The sequence below is a fragment of the Pteronotus mesoamericanus genome, unplaced genomic scaffold (genome assembly GCF_021234165.1).
Source record: "Pteronotus mesoamericanus isolate MK-2021 breed Mesoamerican mustached bat unplaced genomic scaffold, CSHL_Meso_final contig_180, whole genome shotgun sequence".
Lineage (NCBI taxonomy): Eukaryota > Metazoa > Chordata > Mammalia > Chiroptera > Mormoopidae > Pteronotus > Pteronotus mesoamericanus.
In genome coordinates, this window is record NW_026555076.1 from 6,421,957 (window position 1) to 6,445,832 (window position 23,876).

General features: G+C 33.8%; 1 protein-coding gene and 1 non-coding gene across 2 annotated transcripts in view; one reads left to right on the forward strand and one right to left on the reverse strand.

Moving 5' to 3' along the window:
- Positions 1–6,916: 6,916 nt before the first annotated feature.
- On the forward strand, positions 6,917–7,023 carry LOC129065553 (U6 spliceosomal RNA). Its single transcript, XR_008528596.1, has one exon. It is a non-coding gene; the product is annotated as a U6 spliceosomal RNA (small nuclear RNA).
- A 6,634-nt stretch (positions 7,024–13,657) lies between these two features.
- The window catches only part of TECRL (trans-2,3-enoyl-CoA reductase like), an 87,880-nt gene continuing 77,661 nt past the window's right edge, over positions 13,658–23,876 (reverse strand). The window contains exons 10-12 of the mRNA XM_054566730.1: positions 20,358–20,443; positions 19,798–19,843; positions 13,658–13,785 (exon numbers count right to left, since the gene is read on the reverse strand). Of these exons, the coding sequence (XP_054422705.1) occupies positions 13,658–13,785; positions 19,798–19,843; positions 20,358–20,443 (260 nt within the window). The remainder of the gene's footprint in view (positions 13,786–19,797; positions 19,844–20,357; positions 20,444–23,876) is intronic.

Below are 23,876 nucleotides of genomic sequence, written 5' to 3' on the forward strand. Positions count from 1 at the left end.
TGTATGGCCTCAAAATCACTGAATGCTAAAAGTCCAAATAGGGTTGTATATATATATATAAAAAAAACACTTAATTTTCGATTGTAAGTTGTAGAATTTAGCACCATTTGTAATTTATGTCTTATGTTCATAGTAGTAAGAGAACAATACAAACTAAAATTCTATAAATGTATTTCTCTGAATTTTGATAATCAAATTCTTAGATATGAATTAATATTCAAATAGGTTTATGCTCTCTCATAGTTCTATGCAGACAATTTTTTCTGAGACTTTAGGGAAGGCATTAGAATTTTTAATCCAATTGCCTGTAAGAATTACAAGTTTATCATTTCTCCTATTAAAGTAAAAACTAAACTCAATATCAAGCACTTTACACATTTAAATGACAAAAAACATGAAGCCTACTGTGTGCTCTATGCAAAGAAAAACAATCCCATCAATTTACTTTGGTTAAATTTTATCTCTTGACTCATTCATCTCATTCTGTACTTTGGAATTCATGCTATTATTTAGGGAAATATTTTCTGTTCCAGTGTGATATTCTGAATAGCCAACACAATTCTTTAGTAAATATATCTGTCCAAAATCACTTTTTTACTCTATGTATACTTTACAAATTCTTCTATTTTATCAATTATTTTGTTTTAGTCAATTGTCCTGCCTCATTGGAAATCATGCATTGAGAAGTTTATAACCACAATTATTTAAGCATAATCAGAAAACATCTAGCCCAAAGATAAGTTGCTATTTTCATAACAGTTGCCTATGCCCATGGAATAAAATTTATTCTCTATAATTGAATTGGTTTTTCCTACTTCTAACTGAACACAAAACAGAGGGGGTGCCATTAACTTGAATAAGCAAAGCATACTGTTCTCAACATACTGTAATCAAAAGGAGAGATTTCAGTGTGTCTATGTGCCTGTATGAAAGAGAGTGTGTGTGTTTTAAGGGCAGAATAGTTTTGTTTTCAACTTGGTCAGTAGAAAATAGACATCAAGTTTGAACAAACCATGGACAGCCTTGTTGTGATTGAAATGCTTATGGGTTCTGGGACAATTTCCCACTACTGTGTACTTTGTTGCTATTTAAAGCTGTATCAACTCTAATGGAAGAATAAATTATTTGTGATTTAAAGAAAATAACTTTTCTTCACATCCAAAACAATGGTTGAATTACAAATGACCTTTGTGTTCCTTTCCATTTCTTTTTTTTCCCCTCATTTTTAAAAAAACTTTTTTGAAGCATTTTAAAATTTTTATTGAATTTTTGGGGTGACATTGGTTAATAAAATTACATAGGTTTCAGGTGTACAATTCTATAGTACATCTATAATATATATAATGTACAATTCTATAATACAAAAAAATCTATATATTTTTGTTTATTTTTTTTACAATTTTTTTAAATTTATAAATCATGTTTATTGTATTATAGTTGTCTCAATTTATCCCCCTATATCCCCCTCCACTCATCCCACCCTCATGCCCCGCTCCAACAGTCAATTCCCACTCTGTTGTCCATGTCCATAGGTCTTTCATACATGTTCTTTGTCTAGTCCTTTCCCCTTCTTTCCACCATTGTCCTCTTTCCCATCCTCTCTGGTCCCTTTCAGTCTGTTCCATGTTTCCATGCCTGAGGTTTATTTTCTTCATTAGTTTATTTTGTTGAATAAAGTCCACTTATAGGTGAGATCATATGGTATTAGTCTTTCAACTGTCTTATTTCACTTAGCTTAATATTCTCCAGTTCCATCCATGTTGTCAGAAAAGGTAGGTATTCCATCTCTCTCTCTCTCTTTCTTTCTTAAATGCAGATTGTTTTTATTTATTTTTTAAATGTCAAAATTAATTATAAAATATAAAAAAATTTAAACTATTATAAAGTGTCAGCAATTAAACCAACATGACAAGACACCAGTACAAAAATAATCAAAGAGATCAATGAAATATAATGAGCATTCTAGAAACAAACATATATATCTGTCTAACAATATATGATTAAGTTGATATTTCAAATCAATGGGTAAAATAAGGCTTATTGAACAGATAGGGTACATGGACCACTATTACTTGAAATAAAACAAATATAGAGCCCTATTTCACACATTATACAAGAAATATTCAGATGGGTTAAAAATCAATATGTAGAATCTAAGGAATTTTAGAAGAAAATAGAACTAATATTTTTCATGACCTGAAGTAAAATATTTAACCCCAGAAGCTATAAAGTAAATAATTACAATATGACTATATTAAACATTTAACTATATACTGATATACACATAAAAAATGTTAAAGGACAAGGAATAGAATAGGAGAGTATTTGCAACATATCTAACACAAAGTTAATAGGTTTTGTATTTTTTTTAGGGAAAAAAGTTCTATAAACCTTTAATCAATAAATGGATAAAGAATACCAAGAAGTATTTAAAATTTTTTAAAAATAATAGAAATAGGCAAGAAATATACAAAAACAGGTTTAGTTTCAACAAATAATAAAGGAACAACTAAAATAACATATCATTGTCACAATCAGATTAATAAGTATTAAAAAATATTGGTAATATCAAGTATTGGCAACTCTGAAAGGAACTGGGTATTCATAGAAACTTTTTCTTCATCTTAAAGCAGTCCCTTTAGCATATTTTGCAGTGCTGGTTTGGTGGAGGTGTATTCTTGTAGCCTTCTTTTGTCTTGGAAACTCCTTATTTCGCCTTCCATTTTAATTGAGAGCCTTGCTGGGTAGAGCAGTCTTGGTTGCAGGCCTTTGCTTTTCATTCCTTGGAATATTTCTTGCCATTCCCTTCTGGCTTGAAGTGTTTCTGTTGAGAAGTCAGCTGCTTGCCATATCAGAACTCCTTTATATGTTACCACCCATTTCTCCCTTGCTGCCTTTAGGATTCTCTGTTTCTCTCTGATATTTGCCATTTTAATGACGATGTGTCTTGGAATGGGCCTCATTAGGTTCCTCTTGAATTTGACCTTCTGTGCTTCTGCACTTCTGTGCTTTCTGGACTCTCTCTTCCAGTTAGGGAAGTTTTCCATCATCACTTTGTCAAACAGGTTCTCTATCCCTTCCTCATCCTCTTCTCTTTCTGCTATCCCTATTACACAGATATTATTACATTTCAGGTTGTTCTGCATTTCCCTCAATACCTCTTCATTCTTTTTTAGTCTTTTTTCATTTTCTTGCTCTTTCTGGGAGCTTTTTTCTACCTTGTCCTCCCGCTCACTGATTCGGTCCTCAGTTTCATCTAGCCTGCTTTGGATTCCTTCTACTGTATTCTTCAGTTCAGAAATTGTATTCTTCATTTCCTTCTGCCTCTTATTGATAGGTTCTATGTCTTTTTTCATGCTGATATAGTTTGCAGTAGGTTCCTCATAGTTTCCCTGTAGTTTTTGGTGATTCTCTCTGAGCTCACTAAGCTCATTGAGCTTCCTTATAACCATTGTTTTGAACTCAGTATCTGATAATTGACTTGCCTTTATTTAATTTAGTCTCATTCTGGGGATTCCTCCTTTCCCTTTGAATGGGGCATGTTTCTTTGTCTTCCCATTCTTTGTGAGACTCTTCGTTTTTGCTTCTGCTTCTTAAATTGATCTGTCTTGATTTTCTGACTTTCTGGTGTGAACTTCTATGGTAGGAGACCACTGTTTTTACTTTCTGGATCTGCCTCTGATGATGTCACATGTCATCCCTGCCTTAGCTTAGGCAGTCTGTTCAAGACTTCCAAGAATCTACTGTGTGTGGTTGTCTCTTTCAGTTATTAATCTTGTCACTCTGCACTCAGCAGGCCACCTTAGACAGCTCAGGTTATTGGGTCCCCTCATGCTGCTGTTGTATGGGGAAGGAGTCGACACTGGGATCCTGTTGGCTACTCTCTCCATTCTCTCCCTTAAGCCTCTGTCCCCAGTCTCGCCTCAAGTGTCTCCAGACCTCTCTGCACCCCCTTTTTCCAGCGATCTACTGTTTGTGGCTGCCATTCTGCACTCAGCAGGCAGCTTAGACAGCACAGGGTGGGGTGGAATCCCACCTCGGGGTGGGGCTATTGGGTCCTCTGACACTGCTGCCACTCAGGGGGAGTGGTCTCTGCCTGAGAAAGATGGCTGCTGCCGCATGGGAGATGAGTCAGCCCTGAGATCCCGCTGGCCACTCTCTCAGCTCTCCCCTCAAAGCCTCTTTCCCCAGTGTCTCCTCAGGCATCCTCTTCAGCCCATTTTGCCCCTGCCTTTGCCAAAGACCCGGGTGAGTGGCTGCAAATAAAAACTTGTGCATTGGTCCTTTAAATGGTTCTTTGCATCCCTAGCTGCCTGTCTCTGACAGAGAGCAATCTTGCTGCTTTTTGCAGCTGGCTGTTTTCTGTGAACTTTTTGGGCTCTGGTGCTGTAGGCTGGAGATCCCTACTTTTGGTTTAGACCCCACTCCTCTCAGGGGTATCCAATTAGCCCTTTCAATATCCTTGTGGTGCTGCCACCTGTGGGTGCCCCACCTGCCTTCTCGAGTCTCTACTGCCCTCCTTACCAGTTAGATTGCACTAAAACTAATTTTTCTGTCTCTGAGGTTATAAAGGTCCTCTCTCACTATTGTTCAGTTGTTTGTTCCAGGTGATTTCTTCACACTTTATTTGTAATTCCAGGTTGGTCCTGGGAGGAGATCAGTGTGACTTCCACTCACTCCTCCGCCATCTTGATTCTCCTCTGGGAACTGGATATTTTGCCCCTTCCGTTTCTATTGAGAAAACCTACAGAGATTAGGATTATAGTTTTATCTATACACCAGAAAATTATAAGAGGTTATCTTATTTGATTTGCATAATTGTTTAAAGAATAGACTACTGTGTTCTTATTTAAGAAAAGTGGGCCTCCAGAGATATTTATCACAATAAACCCAGATTTTACAGTGCTTAAAGATAGGCCTTGTAAAATATGGTTTTGGAGATATTTAGGTACAAGAATGATAGCATTTCCTACTAAAATTTGAATGTTTTTCATTAATACCTACACATTTCACTAACATACACAAATAAGCTAATGTTAATTGCTTATAATTATATATGTCAATAAATGTATTATGCACGCTAAACCATACACAGAACTGAAATTCATTAAAGTCTAGAAAGCTTGTATGAAATGTCCACACATAATAAAATTTACATTTTTTAATGAATGTAGAGAATTTTTCAAATAAGATCCTCTGCAGTGTCATAAAAGTCACAACAAATTTCAAACATAAAATACCAAAATAAGAGAAAAAACAGTAATTTAGAGTTTGTTTTCTGAACACATGTAATTAATTACATTAAGCCAAACATATCTAGAAAACAAGCCCAAATTTTTAGAAAAGAAAAGCACAATTATAAATAATGTGTGGGTAAAACAATAAAAAATTGGAACATACTTTGTTAAAATGCAAAAAAAATGAATATTTGATATACAAAAATTTTAGGGGTACATGAAAAGATCTGGTTAGTGGAACATTTACTATAAAATTAAACATGTTGAAAATCCATTATTTGAGGTCAATTCAGAGAAAATTAAAAAAAGAAAAAATACAAACTGCAAATAAAACCTAAAAAAATACAACATAAAAAAAGTAATTATTACAATTGATGGAGAAATAATTTGTGAAAAGTCAATACTCTTTTGCATAAAAATCTTGGAAACTGGGAATAGAAGGAGTAATCCATAATCTGACAAGATATTTACAAAAAACAGAGGGAAATGTTTCTCTGTAATTAGGACGAGAAAGAATGCTCTCTTATTATATGTAATTTTGTAGTGACAATGTATAAATATATACACACACATACACACATACAAAGGGGATCCAAAAAAAATCCAGAATTTATTTATAAAAATTGTGTGTTTATGTTTAAACCTCGGTCACCTTCAAAGTACTCTTGATTTGATGCACTATACCTATCGAGATGTGTTTTCCACTGTTCAGAACAGTTTTTTAACTCATTGATTTTTGAAGCTTTTTCGTGCTTCTACTGTTTTTATGTTTTACCTCTTCTATATTGGCAAAAGATTCCCCTCTGCGGGCTTTTTTCATCTGGGGACAGAAAATAAAGTCACTCAGGGCAAGGACTGGTGAATACGGAGGGTGGGGCCCAGGGTCATGATGTTTTTGTCCAAAAGGTGCTGAACATTCTACATGGTGTGGGCAGGCAGGTGAATCAGCCATCATGAAATGGGCAAAGACACTGAGCCTTCAAAAAAATTCACTGAAGCTGAATGCAACCTCTCACAATACCACCAGCTAGAACACTGACACAAATGGGTTCCTAGAACACTCACCTAGTAGAGGAAGTTTGTGCTGTAAAAGGGCCCATCCACCAGAAGATAATTTCAGTTTTTAATATGCAGACTTATAATCACTCAAAATAAAATATTTTATTAATAATTGCATATTACATAATTGTATGCTAGAAAATCCAAATTATATCCAAAATACTATTAGAAATAATAAATACAAAATGTTCTTAATGTTAATAAAATTAAAAAAAAAACTTTCTGACAAGAATAGTATTAAAAAAACATTTTAAATAATGATAAAAATCAAATATGTTAAAATAAATCTAATAAATATATGAAGACCTCAACATGGAAATCTAAAAAGCTTTATCAATCAAAAGTAAAGACTACTTCATAAATGAAAAAAAAAATTCATTGAAAACCTAACATCACAAAGATCAATTCTCCTTAAATTAACCTATAGGTTCAATGTAATCCCCATTAAAATTCAAATGATTTTTTTATTTTAAAGAAATAATTATAAATTCAATACAGTGTCCCAAATATAACCAAAACAATATTGAAGAAGAGAAAAGAAAGTGGAAGTATCAATGTTACCTGAAAACGTGACTAAATTAAGACAAACAAGGATTGGTTCACAGTTAAAAGCCAAAGCAGCGCTCACTTTGGCAGCACATACACTAAAATTGAAATGATACAGAGAAGATTAACATGGCCCCTGCACAAGGATGACATGCAAATTCATGAAGTATTCCATATTAAAAAACAAACAAAAAAAACCCAAAGCAAACAAAAACAAACAAGCAAAAAACAACAGAAGTCTAACCAATGGGATAGGTCTGTGAACCCATAAAATAGAAGCTCACATATACAGTCAACAGATTTATGATACTGTTTAGTGCAGTGGACAATTTTTTGTCTTTATAAATAGTCTAGGACATTGCCTAACTATACAATAAAAATATATCTTGGCTTCTATATTCCTTTGTACACATGAACACCAGATAGATGGCACATCTAAATACATAATATAAAATATTAAAGATCTTGACCAAAAATATAGGTGAGCATGTTTGTGACCTTAGACTATGCAAAGGGCATTTTAAAGACACAAAAAGAAATAATTATAAAAGAGAAATGATTAACTAGAATATATTAATGTTAATAATTACTATTAATCAAAATATGCCATGAGGAAATAAGAAAACAACTCACAGAACAGGATAATATGTTTTCTCTTTTGAGAGATCCATGGAGAAATAGATGAAACAGATTAATAGAGTATGAGAGTACATAGATGGATATAAAACAAGGAACTCAAAACTTGAATATATAAAGATTTTCTAAATATCAGGAAGAAAGAAGACTCTATAGCTTTTGGACAAAAGACAACAACTTACATAAGCAGACACTCGCATGACTATTAAACATATGAAAAAGAGCTCAACTTCATTATTCATTAGGAAATGATATATCAGGGCATATCCAGCCAAATACAAAATGGAAAATACCATACGTACCCAGCCTGGTGTGGTTCAATTAGTTGGACATTGTCCCACAAACCCAAAGGTCACTGATTTGATTCCCTGGCAGGGTACCTGCCTGGGTTGCAGTGTATGCATAATTACAGGACTAATATTTAGTTTTATATAACATAATTTCTACTAATTTATTGAAAATATTTATTAGTGTTTCATATCTGAAAATTAGTATTTGGGCCTGAGCTCTCGGGCGCAGAATAAACATTATAGCTAAGAAAACCCATATCTAAACAGGGGATAGAGAAAGGCTATTGATGGATGTTTCTCTCCTTCTCTTTCTCCCTCCATTCCTCTCATGAAAAATAAATGAGTAAAATCTTTAAAAAAAGAAAAGAAAAGAAAAGAAAATACCACATGTTAGGAGAACTGACAGGTTTTCCTGTCTCAGAGTCTAATACACATCAATTTTAAGTGTCTAAAATGTTCTACCTGCAATCCTTCACCTGGCTTAATACTCTACAATTATCAGCTTAGAAGGGAAATCCATCATACCAAATGCCTCATCCTAGTTCTTCTATTGCTATTTACTATGCCATAGCACACAATTTATTCTCTTTTAGCATTGATCACAGTCTAAAATTACTCTGCCACTTATTTATTTAGTTGTTATATTCTCATTTTCAACTTCAAATAGAAAGTTTCTTAAAAGAAGACATCCTGTTTACTCTATTCAGGAGAGCTCAGACCCAAATACTAATTTTCAGATACTAAGCATTAATAAATACTTTCAATATATTAATAGAAATTATGTTATATAAATCTAAATATTAGTCATATAATTCAAATATTGATTTTATTACATTATTTTAGAAGCAATGAGAATTGGCAATTATTTAGATCTAGAGTAATATTCTCTAAGAATATACATGCAAATTTTATAACAGGTTACTTACCTCAAACACTTATTTTAAAGCTAAGAAAACCCATATCTAACCAGGTTAAACAAACTGTCTCTGTCAAGTATTTTAAAATAATAATTCCTAAATAATATTTTAAAGTTCTATAAACTTCTTAAAGTTATCTTTCTTAGGTTTAAAAAATCCTTATTGGAATTCTATATTTTATTGTATTTGCTGATGAATTAGTCCATTGTGAATAAAGTATAACAATTCGCTTTACTTGGAGATAACACCAGGAGTATAAGATATATTTTTGAGAAAAAAAAAATCTTGTGAATGGATAGAAAATAAAAGATCATTAACAAAAAAATAATGAATTGTAAGTAAGAATTTATCAAAGAAATAACATTGATCTCCAGGCCGGTAAACCAGTGGGATAGACAGGACTTTATGCTTTGTGATTATTGTGAACATTTCTTATATTTAATGTAAATAACAAAATTTTCCAGGCACTTCTCTTATAGTATTTAATTTTTTCAAACAAAAAATAGATGAAAATATGCTTTTTATATTCTCATGATAGTAATTGTGGGATGATTATAGATTCAAAAATTGTTTTTATTAAAGTTTAGTTGCCACAGTATATGCTATTATTTTCAGGTGTACAGCATGATTCGGCACTTATACAACCTACAATGTGATCACCACCAAAAGTCTTATAACAGTCTGTCGCTGCAAAGTTATTGCACTACTATTGACTATATCCCCTGTATTGCACGTTTTACTCCCATGGCATATTTATTTTATAAGTGTAGATTGGTGTCAATACCTTTTTTTCCTTTCACCTTTATGATCCCCAATTTACCCTCCTGCAATCATCAGTTTGTTCTCTGCATCTATGGGCCTGTTTCTGTTTTGTTTAATTTGTTCGTTTTGTTTTTTAACATTCCACATATAAATGAAATCATACAATATTTTTATCTTTCTCTGCCTGACTTATTTCACTTAGCATAATACCCTAACGTTGTATTTTCAAATATTTCTGAGCACTTTTTTTCAAACATGTTTTAATCAGCATTATCAAACTACAGTTAAAAAACAAAATCCCATTTTAGCATGGCACTTCTGCCTCTGGAAATGCTTTGTGCATCTCCACGACCAAACGTCCCATGGAGAAAGGCTAATTACAGGCTGCAGTATGCACCTGGGTGAAAATTAACTTTCAAGCAGCCTTTAAAATAAATGGTTTTTAATTATTATCATCATGCAAAAATTGTATAAATGCCTTTAACTGTTCTTATAAACTAACATTTGCTATAATTTTCACAAGCATAGGTTCATTATATAGCCTTTCCTATAAGTCAGTAGGGTAACTGCTCAGCTAGTAGCCTGCTGAGCAGCCCAACAACAACGAATAGACGAGAGATGCACACAATAACTATGTTATTCAGTCAGCTTTTATTAAAGGTAGGTTCACTCAAAGCAGAACAACAACATGCATTAATATCCTACCCACACTCTAACAGTCTAAGAGAAATATAATACACATGCAGAGCAATCAATGGAGGATAACGGACCCGAATCCCAGAGTCTCAAACTGCAGGTCTGGGAGACAGTATGGTGGACAAGGGAGTTGTCAGTGCCTTGCAAGGAAGGATTTCTGGAGCCAGGTGGGCAGCAGGGAAGACAAAGTCTTCAGGCCAGCAGGGCAGAGCCACGGGAAATCAGCATGGCATGGAGCAACACTCTGGTGTGTGGAGCTTGGCTGTCTCAGCAGTGGTCTGGAGCCTGCCTCAGTTACATCTTGAAAGTGGTGTACTCCACCCTTCCGGGTCTTTTTGATAAATGTCTTTGCACCCCTGATGCCAAGTGGGGAATTTGCCCAGCAGCCTATCCACGGGTGGCCCTGCTCTTAAGACATGGTTGCTCTGATATCATGTGCAGATATCTTAGGTGTGTCTCCTTGCCAGATGTGTCTGCTCTGACCACATGTGTAGATATCTTTTTTTAACTGCTGTTCAATTACAGTTTTCCCCATTACTCTCCTCTGCCCTGCCTACCCCCTGCCTCCCACAGTTAATCCTCCCCACCCTTGTCTTTGTCCATGGGTCCTTTTATACATGTTCCTTGACCCTTCTCTCATTCCTTCCCCTGACTGCCTTCTGGTCACTGTCAATTTGTTCTTTATCTCCATGTTTCTGGGTATATTTTCCTTGCTTGTCTGTTTTGTTGATTAGGTCCCACTTATTGGTAAGATCCTATGGTATTTGTCTTTCACTGCCTGGCTTATTTCATTTAGCAAAATACTCTCCAGTTCCATGTGCAGATATCTTAAATGTGTCTCCTTGCCAGATGTGCCCGCTGTAACTTAGGTAATTTCCTTCTTGAACCAAAGTGTCATGGCTGACTGACAGCCATTTTGGTTGACATGAGTGACTCCTCTTTGTTTATCATACTTTATGCTATCTTGATCAGACCAATGTCATTTTATTGATCCTCCTCTCCACAATAATCACCTCTAATATCTGGGAACAACCAAAAGGATTTTCTTTTTTTATTATTATTAAAATAAAAAATAGAAAAACTGTCATTATTAATTCATAGGTCATTTTATTTTATGAACATAATTGTTATAATTGAAATACATCAACTGCTAAAATTTAACATGTATTCAATAGTAGTTACTTAAAACTAAATTTAAAATATCTTGAAATTATGTTTAATTATTGGAAGATTAAAGATCAACATACAAAATATTAAACTATAGTACTGAATTCTATGATTTTCTTAGGGAAGTAAGATTGAATATGCACATTTTAAAAGTAAGAATGTTTTATTTGTTTTAATATTATTTGATTGTACCATATTTTCATTGTGTCCTTAAAGATGTGTTATTGCTTAAAATTGCTGTGTGTGTCTGCAAATGAGTCAGAGAATAACTTGTTTTCACAAAACTTTTGCTGAAAGACAAAATGCACTACAGGTCTATTTTTATTCAAAGTTTGTCAAATGATGTTTAGAAAATAATTGCAAACAAACCAAAAACACCTTAAAATAACAGCTCGAGGTAGAAAAGATGAAAGGGGTGGGGAAGAGATGCAGTATGCTGTGATAATATAGGGTCATGTGGCAGTTGATTCAATTTATATTTTTTTCTTTTGTTTTTTTTTCCCTTCTCTAGCTAGTTAATAAGAAACATGTGGAGAAATGTGTGAAAGAGAAAGATGTTGTGTTTTACCAACACTGTTTGGAAAATTTTATTTGGGGCTAGAAGAAGTATTATTCTAGATAATTATTAAAAAACTAGCTATTAGAGTAATAAGTAGATTGAATAGCTCTAAGGTTTCTTTTAATATTGTATCTAATAATCACTCAGAAAATTCTGATGTTAATTTATTGAATTGTGTATGCTTAATTATGTTCACAAAACATAAATATCTACACTGCTGACAAACTCCAAATGGGAGGTGCAAAACTATGGCTTGTCAGGGGTCATAATGCTTACTATACTAAGGAATTTAAAGGTAGGAGCCGATGTCCGTGGTTCTATTTTTGCACCCCTGCTTTAAATTACTTCCAGTCTTTGTAATAGTACATGTTTCCCATCCACCGTTGCTGCATCAAAGACCTTCTAGTCCTGCAACTACATGCAAGCTTCCTAGTTTGGCATCAGTCCAGACCCAGTGAAGAAAACAGAAACTACTCTGTTTATTTATTTTTTCCACAAAGGCATATTCATCAAGGTATTTAATTACATAGATTTGTCACATGTATGTGGATTAATACATTAGAACCTCCTTTAGAGTTTTGCATGATCCCATGTTATTTTCCCTAGTGGTTGTTAAGGAGATAAGGTTTGTTCTTGTCTTCCCCTGTAGTATTTTAATACTATATATTTGTGAATAATACTAGTGTTGTTAAAGAGTTGTTTTTGTTATTTCTTGAATATTAACTACAAATTTTAATAATAAATACCCATAGAATTCATATAGGCACAACTTGTCCAAGGATATTTTGTCAAAAACATATATACTCAAAGGTTTAATGAAGATATTTTGTTATTTATATATCTATAGTGTATATTTGAGAATAGGAAAAGCTCTTGAAATGAATCAGTCTGAAAAATCCCAATTTTAAAATGATGAAACTAAAAATTGTTTTAAGTATATAAATAATGTGTTCTTGGTTTTTGCAATATCAGCCATTTCCTTGTCAAAATAATATGTACATATTCACATAGACACACAAGGCTTGAGAAGATACAGGAATTTAAATGTAAAAATTAAGCAAAATTTTTTCACTCTATTTCTCAAAAAATGGCCAATATACTCCCTCTTCATCACATACAACTAATTTGAATTGCATATATTTCAATATATATTTACATATAAATCGATGTATATATAAATGTAAAAATACATACAGTTTATATTGAAGTGATTTAATAAATTTCTAGAAAATATTGCTGTAATTTTATAATTATACATTGTGTGTGTTATGAATAAATAATATACATGACTATTTATGAGTATTTGATTTTAAATATAGGTAAAATTTTCACAATGTAGTCAATTCCTGACATAAGACATTATATTCTTCTCTAACACTTTGAACAATGGGGGAAAATTTTAATAATTATCAAAATAATAGGTTAAATTCAAGAGATTTAAATGTCACAACTTTTAAAAATATTTACTTTAGATTTCAGATATTTTAGTTGTCTTAAGAAAATAGATTTATGAAATATTTAATGAAATAAAACATATTTTTCAAGGACTGGTCCCTTGCAAAATATTGTATGTTATTTTCCATTAATTATATCTCTAATTTATGTTTTTCATTTGCCTCAAGTTAATTACTCTAAATTTAGTTAGATTACGACCATTTTCTAGTTTTACTTAGTAAAATACTGTTGTTTGTGACTTTCTGGAACATAATAGTCAACCATACTTGATCAAGTCTGATTACTGAGATTACGTTTATTTTTAAATATATGAGATAAGATCATTTATTTTTCCTACAGTATGAATGGAATCATTGCTGATTTCCTATGCATATAAGAATTGAATTTCTTCAGATAAATCTTATGTTTCTTTTGTGCCCACAAAGACATCTGGATACTCATCAGAAGTGTAAAAATTCCAACTAGAAGAAAAAAGAGATAAATATTTTTATTATTTCTGTGATGGATATAGAAAGTTATATTAGAAAAAAATATCAATAAATAAATTACTTAACAGACTCTCAAAAATGGGAAGAAAAAAAAGTTCTCCCAAATGAGTGGGAAAGGGAACTCCCCACAGAGAGAGCTAAATGAAATAGAGTCAAGGGAAATATCAGATATTGAATTCAAAACAATGCTTCTAAGGAAGCTCAGTGAGCTCAGCCAGCTCAAAGATAACTATGAGAAACTGCAGAGAAACTATCAGGATCTTACAACAAACTATATCAACCTGGAAAAGGACATAGAAACTATGAAGAAGACACAAGAGGATATGAAGAATACCATTTCTGAATTGAAGAACACAGTAGAAGGAATCCAAAGCAGGCAGGATGAAGTTGAGGATCGAATCAGTGAGATGGAGGATAAGGTAGAAAAAAGCTCCGAGAAAGAACAAGAAATGGAAAAAGGACTCAAAAAGAATGAAGAGGCATTTAGGGAAATTCAGGACAACCTGAAACACAATAATATCCGTATAATAGGGATACCAGAAGGAGGAGAAGAGGAGCAAGGGATAAAGAACATCCTCGAAAAAGTAATGATGGAAAATTTCCCCAATTTGAGGAGAGAAAGGGTCTCATGGATCCAGGAGGCACAGAGGACCCCACACAAGAGGGACTCAAGGAGGTACACTCCAAGGCACATCATCATTAAAATGGCAACTATCAAAAACAAAGAGAGAATCCTCAAGGCAGCAAGAGAGAAGGAGAAAGTCATATACAAGGGGGCCCCGATATGCCTAGGAGCTGACTTCTCAGCAGAAACACTACAAGCCAGAAGGGAATGGCAACAAATATTCCAAGTCATGAAAAGCAAGGGCCTACAACCAAGGCTGCTCTACCCAGCAAGGCTCTCAATTAAAATAGAAGGGGAAATACGGAGTTTCCCAGACAAGAGAAGGCTAAAAGAATACATCTCTACCAAACCAGCACTCCAAGATATGCTAAAGGGACTGCTTTAAGAAGATGAAGGAAAAGAGTGAGAAAGAGAAAAACACAGGTACAGAGAGAAAACATGAATAAGTTTCTATCAGTAATAACTCTCAATGTAAATGGACTAAATGCCCCAATCAAAAAACACATGGTAGCTGAAGGGATAAGAAAACATGACCCACACATATGATGCCTCCAAGAGACCCACCTCAGAGCCAAAGACCTACACAGATTGAAAGCAAAGGATGGAAAAAAATATTCCAAGCAAATGGGCAAGAAAAAAAGGCCAGGGTTGCCATTCTTGTATCAGACAAAGTAGATTTCAAAACAAAGGCCATAAAAAGAGACCCAGAGGGGCACTTTATACTACTTAAAGGAAGAATCTATAAAGAAGACATAAACAGTGTAAACTTATATGCTCCCAATATAGGAGGACCCAAGTTTATAAGGAAATTGTTGGATGACTTCAAAAAAGAAATAGACAGCAACACACTGATAGTAGGGGATTTCAACACCCCACTGTCAAAAATGGACAGATCATCTTCCAAACAAAACATCAATAACGATATTGTGGAGCTGAATGACGGACTGCATCAAATAGACTTAACTGACATATCTAGAACCTTACATCCCAAAGAAGGAAGATACACATTCTTTTCAAGTGCTCATGGCAGTTTTTCAAAGATAGACCACATGATAGGACACAAAGCAAACCTCAGCAAATTCAGGAAAATTGAAATAATACCAAACTTTTTCTCGGACCACAAGGGCTTGAACTGGAAATCAACCTCAAAGAGAAAAACTTGCAAACTCATGGAGACTGAACAGTAAACTATTAAACAATGAATGGGTCAATAATGAGATAAGAGAAGAAATCAAAAAATTTCTGGAAACAAATGAAAGTGAACATCCGACAGTCCAAAACCTATGGGACACAGTGAAGGCGGTCCTGAGAGGGAAGTTCATAGCAATACAGACTTGCCTAAAAAAGATAGAAACATTTCAAACAAAAGACCTAACACTACAACTTCAAGCACTGGAGAAACAACAACACATAAATCCCAGAGCAAGTAGAAGAAAGGAAATAGTCAAGATTAGAGCAGAACTGAATAACATAGAGACGAAAAGGATCAACCAATCCAGAAGCTGGTTCTTTGAAAAGATCAATAAAATTGACAAGCCTTTAAGCAGACTCATCAAGACAAAAAGGGAGAGGACCCAAATTAATAATATCAGAAATGAAAGAGGAGAAATAACAACTGATACCACAGAAATACAAAGGATCGTTAGAAACTATTATGAACAATTATATGCCAAGAAATTTGAAAACCTTAATGAAATGGATTTCTAGAAAAGTATAATCTTCCAACACTGAAGGAGGAAGAACAGAAAGCTTGAACAGACCGATAACAGCTGGGGAAATCGAAGCAGTAATCAAGAAACTCCCGGCACACAAAGGCCCAGGGCCGGACGGTTTCCCAGGAGAATTTTACAAAACATTTAAGGAAGCACTAACCCCTGTCCTTCTCAGACTATTCCAAAAACCAAGAGGAGGGAAGACTCCCAGACTCTTTCTATGAGGCCAGCATCACCCTGATCCCAAAACCAGATATAGACCCTACAAAGAAAGAAAACTACAGGCCAATTTCGCTGATGAACATAGATGCTAAAATCCTCAACAAAATATTGGCAAACCGCATCCAGCAATACATTAAAAAGATGATCCACCATGATCAAGTGGGATTCATCCCAAGGATGCAGGGATGGTACAATACATGCCATCCCTGTGGCATCACATAAATAAAAGAAAAGACAAAAACCACATGATCATCTCGATAGACGCAGAAAAAGCATTCGATAAGGTACAGCACCCATTTATGATCAAAACACTCAGCAAAATGGGAATAAATGGGGCATTCCTCAACATAATAAAGGCCATATGTGAAACACCTACAGCCAACATCATACTCAAAGGGCAAAAACTAAAAGCTTTCCGAAAAAGATCGGGAACACGACAAGGATGTCCGTTTTCACCGCTTCTTTTCAACATCGTATTGGAAGTCCTAGCCACAGCGGTCAGACAAGAGAAAGAAATAAAAGGCACCCAAATAGGAAAGAAGGAAGTAAAGCTATCACTGTTTGCAGATGACATGATAGTGTACATAGAAAACCCTGTAGACTCTACCAAAAAACTCCTTAACCTAATAAGTGTATTTGGCAAAACAGCAGGATACAAAGTCAATATTCAGAAATCAAAGGCATTTTTGTACACGAGCAATGAAATAGAAGAAGAAGAAATCAGAAAAAAAATGCCATTCAATATAGCAAGAAGAAAAATAAAGTACCTAGGAATAAATTTAGCCAAAGATGTAGAAGACCTGTGTGCAGAAAACTATACAACATTGAAGAAAGAAATTCAGGAAGACACAAATAAATGGAGGATTATACTGTGCTCATGGATTGGAAGAATTAATATCATCAAAATGTCCATACTACCCAAAGCAATTTATAGATTCAATGCAATCCCTATTAAGATACCAATGACATATTTCACAGAAATAGAACAGACACTTCAAAAATTTATATAGAACCATAAATGATCCTGAATAGCGGGAGCAATTTTGAGAAAGAAAAACGAAGTAGAAGGGATCACAATACCGGACATCAAACTCTACTACAAAGCCACTATACTCAAAACAATCTGGTACTGGCACAAGAACAGATCCATAGACCAGTGGAACAGAATAGAAAGCCCAGAAATAAGCCCAGGTCTCTATGGGCATCTAATATTTGACAAACGGGGCAGAAGCATAAAATGGAGTAATAATAGCCTCTCCAACAAATGGTGTTGGGAGAGCTGGACGGCTACATGCAAAAAATTGAAATTGGATCATCAGCTGACACAAAAACAAACTCAAGATGGTTAAAATACGTAAATGTAAGTCTCAGCACCATCCAAGTCCTCGAGGAGAACATTGGCAGGAAACTCTCAGATATCCCACGCAGCAATATTTTCACTGATATGTCTCCTAAAGCAAGGGACATAAAGGGAAGAATAAACGAGTGGGACCTCATCAAAATAAGAAGCTTCTGCACGGCTAAAGAAAACATCAGCAAAATGAAAAGGGAGCCAACTGTATGGGAAAATATATTCGCTAATGATACATCAGATAGAGGTTTGATCTCCAAGATATATAAAGAACTCACATGACTCCACTCCAAGAAGATGAACGATCCAATCAAAAAATGGGTAAAGGACCTGGGCAGACACTTTTCCAAGGAGGAGATACAGAGGGCCCAGAGACATTTGAAAGGATGCTCAGCATCACTAGCCATCAGAGAAATGCTGGTCAAAACCACCATGAGGTACCACCTCACACCAGTCAGAATGGCCATCAGAAACAGATCAACAACAGGTGCTGGCGAGGCTGTGGAGAAAAGGGAACCCTAGTACACTGTTGGTGAGAATGCAGACTGGTGCAGCCACTATGGAAAGCAGTGTGGAATTTCCTCAGAAAGCTGAAAATGGAATTGCCTTTTGATCCAGTGATTCCCCTGCTGGGACTATACCCTGAGAACACCAAAACGCCAATACAAAAGAACCTATGCACCCCAATGTTCATAGCAGCACAATTTACAATAGCCAAGTGTTGGAAGCAACCTAAATGCCCATCAGTAGATGACTGGATCAAAAAATTATGGTACATAAACACAATGGAATACTACGCAGCAGAAAGAAAAAAAGAACTACTAAACTTTGCGACAGAATGGGTGGAACTGAAGAGCATTATGCTAAGCGAAATAAGCCAGGGGGCGAAAGACAAATACCATATGATCTCACCTAGAGGTGGAATCTAACCAACAATACAAAGATGCAAGGAAAATAAGACCAGCAACACTGAAAGGAAAAGAAACCAACAGAGATGAGAGGGAAGGAGGGAGGGGGTCTGGGGAAAAGGAAGGGAAGGGGAAAGTCAAAGAACATTTAGCAGGGACTCATGGACAAAACCAAAGGGGAAGAGTTGAGGGAGGGTGGGATGGAAGGAGGGGGCAAGGGAAAGTAGGGGGCGTAGGCAGAGACAAATGTATTTGAAAAAAATTAATTAATTAATTAAAAAAAAGAAATAGTAAATGCATGGATGTATATACAAACAAATAAAAATATAAAAAGATGTATGTATAAGATTTTATTGAAGTATCATAACAGAGAAAGATTAAAAATAAAAAAATATCATATATTGCTCTTAAAATATTTCTCAAAAATTTTATAGTTTTCCATTTATTTTATTTACTCATATTCATTGTCTAGCTTGTATATGTTTAATCAATATTTACTGCATGGTTTAATAAACATAAAATGTATATAACAGAGATCAAAATACATCTACATTGTTTGTATCCTGTTGCCACAAAGTACTTCCAAACAAGGAATTTTTTTTATCTCTGAGTTTATCACTAACAGTTTTAATATGCATATAATATCCCTCTTCACGCATAACACCCAAACACTTATGACCAACCACATTTACTGTGATTCAAAATTTTGTACAGTGGAGCAAAAAATGGGTACAATTGATAAAACTGATATCTCTTTGAATACATGCAGTTAATTGAAATTTAGCTTCCTTGCATGTGTTAAAATGCCAGCATTCAAAAGTATATGTTCATTCTCTCCGTCTTCCCTTCACAGACACTCATGGACCCTTGAAGAGCGCACACACACACATCTGCATACATAGACAAGAGAGAATTTTGAGTTAAATGCATTATTACCACTACCTCTGTTTAACTAAATTTGCTGGTTCAGATTAAGCCACAACACAGAGCAATACATAGCAAATAATGTTTCACTATATTTTGAAACTGCACAGAAATCCAAAATAAAAATATAAATGAAAGCATAAAATCCTTTTGCAAACAGGACAAACTAGAGAACTATAACAACGTGCAGCAATCGCTTCTGAAGATACATTTACTACAATTGTAAGTAAACCTAGGTCTCACCTGGCAGTGTTTGTGTCATTACTGTGAAGCTAATCCATGATCCAATCTGTTAGATTAAAGCATAAATTAACATTTACCTATGAGTAACCTAGTAATTTATTCATTTGTAACATTAACTAGATAATTCAAAGCTTAAAACACCATAGAAAAGTTATAGGTAGAAATAAATTCCCCCCAAATAATTTATGTTAAATATGATTAAGTCATAAGCAATCCTATAAAATAGTATAATTTTTCATAAGGAAATGGAAGGCATTGTTCCAAATACCTTTTATAAAAATAAAATAAAATCCCAAAATATCTCAAGACATTTTATGTGAAGATTGTAAAATTTTATTTAAACATAGATAAATATATACACAAATATTTTTACCAGGGAAAATTGTGGCTGAAGTGTTCTGAATTTCTATGCATATAACTTGAATTTCAATATCGTAATTTATACCTATATCTATGCTATATCTACAGATAAAACATATATAATAGATGTAAATATATAAACACATGCATTTATTATAAAATCAAATAAAGTTTAAATATTTACATACACAATAGCATACCTCATAAGTATAGTTAGGACATGAAACCAGGAAAAACATCCATGTGAAGGGGTTATAATTTGGACTCGGAAAACAGGCATTCATTCCTTTTAGAAAGGAGAGTAACATGTTAATAATGATGCTACACATTGCAAATCTGAGCATATATTTGCTATATAATTTTAAATTCCCAAGAACAATTGTCTACCACATGAAATGTCATCATATATTTATAGAAACCTATCTCACAAATTACTCAGAAGAGAAGCATTTTTAAATGTTATGACCTTTTGACTCAAATAGAGTAACTGTCATTTTCTGACCATGTCTACAGCTATTTTGCTGTAAAATTACAGAATACACCATGATAATCAATTCTTTAAAAGTTTAAATAAAATAATATTTAAATGTCACTTTACAATGGTATTGAATACTGAAGTTAACACATGCATTTTAACATTTGCATGCCTCTTTCTATTCTCATTTAGTATCAAAGAAGATAATTTTGGTTGAGATTATTAAATACCTCCCTTTCTATTAAATTAGTGAAAATCCAAAGGGAATTTTATAAGGATGTCATTTATATGAGAAAATTGTAAATATCTCTCATAAGAGAATTACAGTGAATGTCATTATAGTTAATATTCAGAAATACCACATAAATTATTTCTGTTCAGCAATCAGTATTGTTGTTTATAGCTTTCATTATCCATAGCATATTTTCATTTTATTTCTGTTAGTATTTTTCACCTTTCAAATTTTTTCAGGAAACATTTTAGATAACAAATTTATAATGATTTCAAGTTGAACTTTGAGCTGTGACATTTGTAAAAGCAAATGTTAGTTTTAACATTACTGTTTATTCTCTATAGAAAGATTTAATCAGATAAACACATAAACTAATCTCTTTAGTTATAGTTCTAAAGCCATAATGAAACATCAGTATGTTTTCAAAATTATAACTATTGTTGAAATATCAAAGTAAAAATATATTAGACTCTGTGCAGATTTCATGCACTGCTCGTTTCAAGATAAGGATAAATATGTATGCCATTTAGTCTACAGATTCTCTTGGTAACATTTATATAAACAGCTTTGTGTAGTGGCCATATAACCATCAAAAGAAATATAACTGAAAAAAATATTTATGTTATAGTAACTGAATTTCAGAAATGGAAAGTGCATATAAGCTTATCTGGTTTAAAGCGTCTAGTTTATGACTTATCAGCCTCTGGAGGTAGTAGACTATCAGGGGTTCACAAATACAAATTCCTTCTGATGCAGTTTGTAGATTAAATAAACAATATATGTTGTGGCACACAAACACATGTGTATATCAATATTATTTTAAGTGTACATAGCTGCTGTTAATTGTAAAATAGATAAAATTAGGTATTACTAATATAATTCTTACCCATTTTAGGTTTTCTTAACCTTTACTTACTATTTGCAATGGAGCTTCTTTTAAATAAAAGTCTGAAGTTTGTTTTACTTTATAATGCCTCACCACCTAATGTTTTCAGTCACAAAAGTTCTACTCCACAACTTCAAGGAGTACTGCTGACAAGGAATCTTCAAATCTCAGCAGTCCCTGTGAAGGTTTTGTTGTTGAAGGGAAACACCTCGCTCAAGGTTACACCCACTTTTTCATTTAGTCTTAATCTAATATTTGATCAATATGGAAAATTGATGTCTCAGTTCAGTACAACATTGTTATTCCATCCCAGCTTTATAAAGCTCAGTAGGTTCAACTGAGACACTCATTGATACTGTATTTCTCTTAATTTTCTACCCGAACACGATTTCTTCCTTTCCATACAAAAAAAGAAAGAGGAAATCACTATCTAATGCACCTCTTGACTGTTAATCTCTATCTCATTGTCTGTATCCCAAGAAATGAAACCTTCAGTAGTTGATACCAGGAGTGACCCAAAACGGAGATGCTGGAATGACATTTTAGAGTTGAATGACTTAGTAGCCTGCAATCGGTATCCCATCATAGATGGCTGGTTTAGAACAGATGGCTGGTTCTGGTTGAAGGTTGCTGTACAAATATAAAGCCATTTACCACTGGTATAGCGGTATGTTATACTGGTACAAGGGAGTGCTTTATTTGGTACAAAAGAATTAAGTGGTGATTACTATCAATGTTCTTGACAAAGATACCAAAAATTAAAACTAATAATTGACAATTAAAAGCTAACTGTGGAAAATAGAGGATCTCCTTAGTACCATACAAAGAGGCTCTAATCTTCTGCAATGAGAGAAATGTAGAGAAAGCTGAAGACAAGGTATTTGCCAGAATAGTCAAGATCCAAGAATATACAACACCAATCCAAAGCAGGTTGGCTAAGCCGGGGTTTTTGTTCACAACAATTTTTTTTTTTTTTTTTTTTTTTTTTTTTAGGATCATCACCACTATGTAATTTTTTTTATTTTTTTTTTCTGTGAATCCTAATTTAACAATTTTGAAATAGATAGATTTTTCTTAATCCCTTGAATCTAGGAAGTGGACCATACCTCCCTATTAAAAGTTAGCATGCCTTTTGCTTAAAGGTAACAGGTTACTATGTTGCAAGAAAATCCCTTTAGGATTTTTTTTTCCATGCTCCCTTTAAACCCATGCTGTAGTTAGGAATACATATCAATACACCTACCTGAAGTCATTCTGGGCTTCATAAATAAATAAATAAATAAATAAATAAAGGATTATTTTCCAGTGGAGCTGCAGGGTTTAGCTAGCAAGAACAAGCAAATTATAGGAGAATACATATGTGACTGGATTTATAGGGTGCTTAACAAGAGGGCAAAAATAAAAAATAATTGGATGAGGGTAAGTTTATTTTGTTGGAGCATCCTCATGGAATATAGGATTTAAGGTCCTGCTAAGATGGTACAAATATACTATCATGAATCTGGAACCATAAAAAAACAATACCCCTCATTGAGGGAGGAAGGAATGTTATCATTCCTATGGCAGGCAGACAAAGAAGGGATTAAATGGCTTAGAAATGTAAGGATCTTAAGTAGATAGTTTACATAAGGCTGAAATCAGAAGACCACTTTCCATGGGAGGAATTTTTTTTCGCCATGCTCTATATTCCAATATTCTTTCCTGTTCCATGGGAGGACCCAAAAGATAGATCATTTTCCAAAATTATAAAAAATGTGTTAATGAAAAGACACCACATCACTAAGATTAGAGTTGGTTTACTGCAGTTCTACTCTGACAGGAAGTAATGTCATTTTAGAACTGGGAAGATCTGTAGTGACTGGATTAAAGGATCTTTCCATGGCTCCCAAAGAAAAGCCATTCTAGTTTCAGCACCTTATTATCATAAACTAGAATGAATGGTAAGTTCAGAAGAAGCTTGGTCAACAGAAAGTTATGGTGGTTAAAAGAACACAATACCTGGAGGACAGATTGATAAATTTGTGACAATACTGTGTTTAAATTTAGACAAAGAAAGTTAATTAGAGATTAATAGTCAAGAGACTTGGGGCAGCTGGCTCAATATAAAATAAAAATAACTATTACTT